This window comes from Schistocerca cancellata, chromosome 5 (assembly GCF_023864275.1).
Source record: "Schistocerca cancellata isolate TAMUIC-IGC-003103 chromosome 5, iqSchCanc2.1, whole genome shotgun sequence".
Taxonomy (NCBI): Eukaryota; Metazoa; Arthropoda; class Insecta; order Orthoptera; family Acrididae; genus Schistocerca; species Schistocerca cancellata.
Window position 1 is genome coordinate 574,801,874 of NC_064630.1, and position 8,030 is coordinate 574,809,903.

Consider the following 8,030-nt stretch of genomic DNA (forward strand, 5'->3'; position numbering starts at 1 on the left):
AATTTGAAACGTGACTCGTCCGACCAAGGAAAATGTTTCCAGTCATCAACAGTAAAATGTCGGCGTTGACGGCCCAGGCGAGGCGCAAAGCTTTGTGCCGTGCAGTCATCAAGGGTACACGAGTGGACCTTCGGCTCCGAAAGCCCATATCGATGATGTTTCGTTGAATGGGTCGCACGCTGACACTTGTTGACGGTTCAGCATTGAAATCTGAGGAAATTTACGGAAGGATTGCACTTCAGTCACGTTGAACGATTCTCTTCAGTCGTCATTGGTCCCATTCTTGCGGGACATTTTTCCTGCCGCAGCGATGTCGGGGATTTGATGTTTAGCCGATTCCTGATATTCACGGTACACTCGTTAAATGGTCATACGGGAAAATCTCCACTTCATCGCTATTTCGGTGGTGCTGTGTCCCATCGCTCGTGGGACTACTATAACACCATCTTCAAACTCCCTTAAATCTTGATAACCTGCCACGGTAACAATAGTAATCGATCTGCCAACTGCACTAGGCACTTGATGTCTTATATAGGCGTCGCCGAGCGCAGTGCCGTATTCAGCCTATTTACATATCTCTGTATTTGAATACGGATGCCTATACCAGTTTCTTTGTCGCGTTAGTGTGTAACGCCTGGTGGTCCCACACACATGAACGTTTCCCATAGGCTGATGGTCCAAACAGGCCTCCAAAGACAACTCTTTGAGCTAGCTCTTTGTGTCTCCACTAATAAATTTATCGCTGAAGACACAAAGGGAGAGCTTAAATTGATTCCTCCGGCTAATAGAATTTAACCACAGTATTAAACTCGCAAAGCATTGCAAAGATAAACTAGCTACTTAAGGAAAGCAAAACTACTGTGTGCAAAAAATGAAAGTGCAAATAGACATGCAACTTTCAGCTTCCTTTCAAGACGTAATTCATTCCCATGAACTGCTCTTTCAATTCTTTTAACGTCTCTCACAGAACGACAATCTCATGAGCAGATATAAAGGTTTTTATATCTTCACTCTTAATATTAATTCCCTTTCCCAATTTCTCCTTGATTTCTTCACATTTTCACGGCAATTCTATCTACAAATTTATGTGAAATAAATTCCACAAAGAATACCTTTGTAAAAAGTGACAGTCTTGCCTTAGTCCCCAAACTGAAAAGAGATACTGAATTCAGTACAGACCATGATCCAGCTAACAAACACCGGCAGCGCGGATGCGATGAGCAGCCGCTTGCGGCCGACGACGTCGACGATGAAGGGCACCCCTATTTTGGGAAGCACGGTCGATATGGTGAGGCAGGAGATGATCCAGGAGGCTTCGTCCGCAGTCAGCGGCAGCCACGACCCCGGCTCCTGCAGGCGCGGCAGGATGGGCGACGCCCAGCCGGAGACCATGCCGCTCATCAGGTACGTCAGAGTCGCTGTGGGAACACCCTGCAGTCACTCACCCGCAGCCACTGGTACACACAGTGTCATTTATTTATTGTATTTACGATACTGGCCATTGAAAATTGCTACACCAAGAAGAAATGCATATGACAAACGGGTATTCACTGGACAAATATATTATACTACAACTGACATGAGATTACATTTTCACGCAATTTGGGTGCATAGATCCTGAGAAATTAGTACCCAGAACGACCACCTCTGGCCATAATAACGGCTTTGATACGCCTGGGCATTGAGTCAAACAGAGCTTGGATGGCGTGTACAGGTACAGCTGCCCATGCAGCTTCAACACGATACCACAGTTCATCAAGAGTAGTGACTGGCGTATTGCGACGAGCCAGTTGCTCGGCCACCATTGACCAGACGTTTTCAATTGGTGAGAGATCTGGAGAATGTGCTGCCCAGGGCAGAAGTCGAACATTTTCTGTATCCAGAAAGGCCCGTACAGGACCTGCAACATGCGGTCGTGCATTATCCTGCTGAAATGAAGGATTTCACTGGGATCGAATGAAGGGTAGAGCCACGGGTCGTGACACATCTGAAATGTAGCGTCCACTGTTCAAAGTGCTGTCAATGCTAACATACCATCACGCCTGGTGATACGCCAGTATGGCGATGACGAATGCACGCTTCCAATGTGCGTTCACCGCCATGTCGCCAAACACGAATGTGACCATGATGATGCAGTAAACAGAATCTGGATTCATCCGAAAAAATGACGTTTTGCCAATCGTGCACCCAGGTTCGTCGTCGGGTACACCACCGCAGGCGCTCCTGTCTGTGATGCAGCGTCAAGGGTAACTGCAGCCATAGTCTCCCAGCTGATAGTCCATGCTGTTGCAAACGTCGTCGAACTGTTCGTGCAGATGGTTGTTGTCTTGCAAACGTCCCCATCTGTTGACACAAGGATCGAGACGTGGCTGCACGATCCGTTACAGCCATGCGGATAAGATACCTGTCATCTCGACTGCTCGTGATACGATCCAGCACGGCGTTCCGTATTACCCTCCTGAACCCATCCGTTCCATATTCTGCAAACAGTCTTTGGATCGCGACCAACGCGAGCAGCAATGTCGCGATACGATAAACCGCAATCGCGATAGGCTCCAATCCGACCTTCATCATGTGATGGTACGCATTTCTCCTTCTTACACGAGGCATCACAACAACGTTTCACCAGGCAACGCCGGTCAACTGCTGTTTGAGTATGACAAATCGGTTGAAAATCTTCTTCATGTCAGCACGTAGTGCGCCAACGTTGTGTGAATGCTCTGAAAAGCTAATCATTTGCATATCACAGCATCTTCTTCCTGTCAGTTAAATTTCGCGTCTGTAGCACGTATCTTCACGGTATAGCAAATTTAATGGCCAGTAGTGTATTCGTTCCTTTAACCTGACCTGATTAGGGTGTTACGACCTTCTCTTCCATCACAGTAGCGTCTCACGAGTATTTAACCTTTTACATAACAGTATTATAATTTCAGAGATACTGGGTGATCTATTCAAGAAAAGGAGCTTCGCAAATCGAGCAGCCCAATTACACATTGGTCCTTCTCCTGGTCCTTATGTAAACAGTTATTCGGATTGGCACTGATCGATAGAGTTATTGGATGTTCTCCTGAGAGATAGCGTGTCAAATTCGCTCCAATGGCGCGTTATATCGTCAAAATCTCGGGCTGGCTGGAGAGCCCTGTCCATAATGCTCCATATGTTCTCAACTGGAGAGAAATCCGGTGGCATTGCTGACCAAGTTAGGGTTTCGCTGAAACGTAAGCTCAGGATGGTTTGCTATGAAGGGCAACGAAACGGGGCGTAGATATCGTCGGCGTACCACTGTTCTGTAAGGTTTCCGAGGATATCGACCAAAGGGGTCCTACTATGAAAAGAAGTAGCACCTCTCCCCATCACTCATGATTGTCGAGCCACGTGGCAATCGATAGTTAGGTTGGTACCTGTTCCAGGCGTATCCAGACACGTTTTTGGCTTGTAATCTTACGCACTGGACTAGAACTGTGCCCAGTGACGAGTCGCGCTTCGAACTGCGCCCCGATGAACAGCGACGATGACGTCTGCAGACACCTTGGACGGCAGTGGAATACCAACCCGACTGTCGCTCGACATATGGCCCGACATCGGGGAGTGATGGCCTTCAGTGCCATTTCTTTTCATAGCAGGATCCTTTTGGTTGACATTCGTGGAACCCTTACAACGCAGGTGTAAGTCGACAGTATTCTACGCCCAGTTTTGTTGCCCTCCATGACAAGCCATCTTCTGCTTACATTTCAGCGATATAATGTCTGCCTGCACACGGCAAGAATTTCTTCTGCATCTCTTTGTGCTTGCCAAACCCTACCTTCGCCAGCCCTTTTCGGGATTTTGACATCTAAGGCGCAAATTGGACAGAATTCGGCACGATATCCCTCAGGAGAACATGCAACAATTCTATCAGTTAATGCCAAGCCGAGTAACTGCTTGTGTATGGGTAAGGACTGACCAAGACTGAAGCTCTTAGTAATGTACGAGGCGTGTTTTTTAAGTAAGTACCGTTTTGAAATTAAAAAAAGGCGTGCTAAGATATCTCAATAATATTATTTTTACATGAAAGCCTGTACCTTAAAATTCTTTTCTACATAATTTCCGTCAATATTGAGGCACTTGTAATAACGTTGTACCAGTTTTTGAATATCCTCCTGATAGAAGTCTGCCGCCTGACTTGTTAACCACTGCATCACCACTGTTTTGACTTCGTCATCGTCCTGATGACGCTGACCGCCCAGGGGTTTCTTCAAGTGCAGGAACAGATGGTAGTCACTAGGCGCAAGATCGGGGCTGTACGGAGGATGATCTAGAGTTTCCCATCGAAAAGATGTGATGAGATCTTTGGTCTGATTCGCCACATGCGGACGGGCATTGTCTTGCAGCAAAACGATGCCCTTGCTCAAGTTGCCACGTCTTACGTTCTGAATTGAACGCCGCAGATTGTGCAATGACTTACAGTAAGATGCTGCATTGATTGTCTCATTACGAGGCAGAAATCCACAAGCAATACTCCTTTTCTGTCCCAAAAAACTGTGCACATGATTTTCCAGGCAGAAATTGTTTGCTTAAACTTTACTTTTCTGGCCGGCCGAAGTGGCCGTGCGATTGTAGGAGCTGCAGTCTGGAACCGCGAGACCGCTACAGTCGCAGGTTCGAATCCTGCCTCGGGCATGGATGTGTGTGATGTCTTTAGGTTAGTTAGGTTTAAGTAGTTCTAAGTTCTAGGGGACTGATGACCACGGCAGTTAAGTCCCATAGTGCTCAGAGCCATCTGAACCATTTTTACTTTTCTGGGTGAATCTGAATGCCGCCATTCCATGGACTGTTGCTTTGATTCTGGTGTGACGTAGGCCAACCATGTTTCATCGCCCGCAATAATTTGGCCTAAGAAATGATCACCGTCGTTGTGGTACCGCTCAAGGAAAGTCAATGCACTGTCTAAACGTTTGGTTTTGTGCACATTCATAAACATTTTCGGCAACCAACGTGCGCACAATTATCGTTAATTCAAGTGCTTGGTCACAATGCCATACAAAACACTACGAGAAACATTAGGAAAGTCATCCCGCAAGGAGGAAAAAGTAAAGCGTCTGTTTTCTCACACCTTGTCCACTTCCTGCACCAAACTTTCATTAACGACCGAAGGACGCCCACTCCGTTGTTCGTCATGCACATTTGTACGGCCATCTTTAAATGCTCTCACCCACTTTCTTACCATTCCATCACTCATAATGTTTTCTCCGTAAACTGCACAGATCTCACGATGAATATCGATCTCTTTTAGGCCTTTAGCACAAAGAAATCTTATAACAGCCCGTACTTCGCAGTCGGCGGGACTCACGATTATCGGAGGCATCCTAAACACTCTGTGCACAACGTAAACAAGGAAGAATCAGACTGTAATGGCGTCAGTGCGTAGACAACAGATGTAGGTACCCAGTGCGCATGCGCGGAACGCCCGACTGCAGCGCTGCAGCCGCGGTGTGGCAAAACGGTGGACTGTGCGTTATATTTTCTAAGTGCTATAGCGTACGTAAGAATCAGAGATATCGTTAAGTGACAGTGTTGTGAACCAGAGACATTATCAGAAAAGAATTTCTTGGACTGCGTACTGGGGAACATGGCAGCAAAATAATGGAGATGAATTTTTGTTCTGTATATTAAGCAAGAACTGGAGAATAAATAGGTGCTCACCACAGAATAATGGTGAACCTGGATTTCAATTAAAATCTTATCAAGTTATTTTTAATCATATAGACCAGTTTCAGAAATTCTACGAGGATATGGTGTCAGGGAGAAGCTAAGTTAATCGCAACAAATCAGTACTACAAGCGTGGCGACTCATCACGAATTCCGATGACTGCGGGACTAAAACTTTTTACCTCTTGGCCGAGATAATGCCAGTCGACACTTGTTGAGGACATTCACTTGATCTTCCCAATATGCTATACGACGAGTTTAGATGGGTGGATTTTAAGACAGATTGTTCAGCACTGCAAAATACAACACCAAATACAATACGTAACACTGAATAAAGAAAGAAATAACAGGAAATGTTTTAACTTAGCCACCAGTGACAAAATGCGTATTTGAATTCGTGAACAGCTGTCGACAGGCGTTGATATACATCAACGGGGACAGTTGAAAATGTGTGTCCCGACCAGGACTAGAACCCGGGATCTCCAGATCTCCAGCTTACATGGCAGACGCTCTATCCATCTTTTTTCTTTTTTTCTTTTTTTTTTTTTTGTTCGTTGCGTTTGGTCTGGGCGGACGTCACAAGACAAACGTTCAAGTTGATCGTTGATTCCTTTACTCAGTTTTTTTATTACAGAGGGCCACCGCCTGTCTGGCGGAACACACTAAGCTACCGCACCGGCTTTTTGCATGTCATTCTTGCGCAGGGGCCATGCTAATCTTCTCTGTATCGTTCCAATTTTAGTATATGTACCGCCGAACGAGTACAAAATAATTAAGAGTCTGGCTTTCAGCGAATCTCGAAAGGGCACTTGGGAGGCAAGCACATCACCTCGGAGCTAGTGAAGAGGTGCGCCATCTGAGCCACCGAGGACACAGAGGAAAGTGCGACTGCAAGGATTTATCCCTTGCACGCTCCCTGTGAGATCAACATTCCCTACTTAATGTCCACACAATACATTCGTAGTGCCCCTGCCCATTACACTCATTACTCGCGTCAGACAATCTTACCGAGTCCCATAAGAGTTCGGGCAATGCATGTGCATCCACCACAGAAGAAGAAGGTCAATGGCCAGTTAGCCTTAACTATGTGGAGATGGTATCTGTTCTTTCGGACTTGTCTTCATATTACAATAATTTGTCTGAAAAATTTTCTTTTACGGGTACTGAATTTATGTTTAGTGCAAGTGACTAATTCTGTGTTTCTTTTTCATGCACAGTTACTGGAGATGAACTGATGTCAAAACTAAATCCGTTTTGATGTGTGGGCTGGTAAAGGTCTGTAATGCGATCTGATGACCACACGGGTGTCTAAGGAAAGTGAGATGTACAGTTCCATTTCTGTGTCCGGTGGTTATTCTGTGGGTGTGAAGAATATTTATTAGCAGTAGATGGGCATTTTCATTTCGTAGTCTAGCAGTATTAGCATAGTGAATTTTTATGTGAATTATATGGACACAGTCGACAGCAGACTGGATCGTCGTTTGATTGTTTATCTTGCATACAATACATGTCTAGGTACCCTGTGAAAGAACTTTGAGAGATATCATAACAAAACCAAGTATCTGTCAGAAGAGATCTCTAAAACACCTTGTAAGAACACTAAAAACAAAGATGCCACTTCACATCCTGGGAAGATACTATATGTCAATGACATTAATTTTGAAGAATTTTTGTGTACAGTAAATGCTGTTTGATATGCTAATGGAAGACGTCAAAGCGAGAGGTGTCAACATCAGGGGGCACAATGGTCGAAGCATGCCAAATTATTCTAACCGTGACATTCAGGACTACCAGTTGCAACAGAACACTAATAATAAACAACAAGGAGATTCTATTGGTATGTTTAATAATGTGAGCAGACCACGAAATGGCAGCAGGGGTAACAATGGGAACAAGTACCGAAGCAAACGACATGATAGTTGTTACAATAACGGGTACCAGCAATGTCTAGGACCCTCACACTGGCAGACAAACCGAAACCAACCGAAAGCTAACGAAGCAAGTAACGATTAGAGCAGCCACCCCACAGCTATCACTCACGTAATTAATGAGCAGTCTACACCAATGAACCAAGTGCCATTAAAATAGATGTGGTTAACTTTAGCCTAGAAGGCTGGTTATCAGGAGTAAATGAGGCTGTGAAAATGAAATTAAAATGATCTGTTACAATGATGGAGCTGACATTATGGGTGAATTATTGCAAGATGATCAACCTTGTAACTGAAATCCCACAAACGTACTACAAGCATCTATCAATGTCAGCACTGGAGAGTTTAATATTTTAGGGATTGCTGCGAGTGTGAATGCTATCTCCGCGGCTTTTTTCAGGAATCTGCAGGAAG

The 8,030-nt window shown here is 45.1% G+C and overlaps 1 protein-coding gene and 1 non-coding gene across 2 annotated transcripts in view; both read right to left on the reverse strand.

Annotated features, from left to right (window-relative positions):
* The window catches only part of LOC126188685 (facilitated trehalose transporter Tret1-like), a 39,202-nt gene extending 37,810 nt beyond the window's left edge, over window positions 1-1,392 (reverse strand). Inside the window, exon 1 of the mRNA XM_049930292.1 lies at window positions 1,180-1,392. Within this exon, the coding sequence (XP_049786249.1) occupies window positions 1,180-1,392 (213 nt within the window). The remainder of the gene's footprint in view (window positions 1-1,179) is intronic.
* A 4,954-nt stretch (window positions 1,393-6,346) lies between these two features.
* LOC126189825 (U6 spliceosomal RNA) lies at window positions 6,347-6,453 on the reverse strand. The gene has a single exon (XR_007538235.1). It is a non-coding gene; the product is annotated as a U6 spliceosomal RNA (small nuclear RNA).
* Window positions 6,454-8,030: the final 1,577 nt, after the last annotated feature.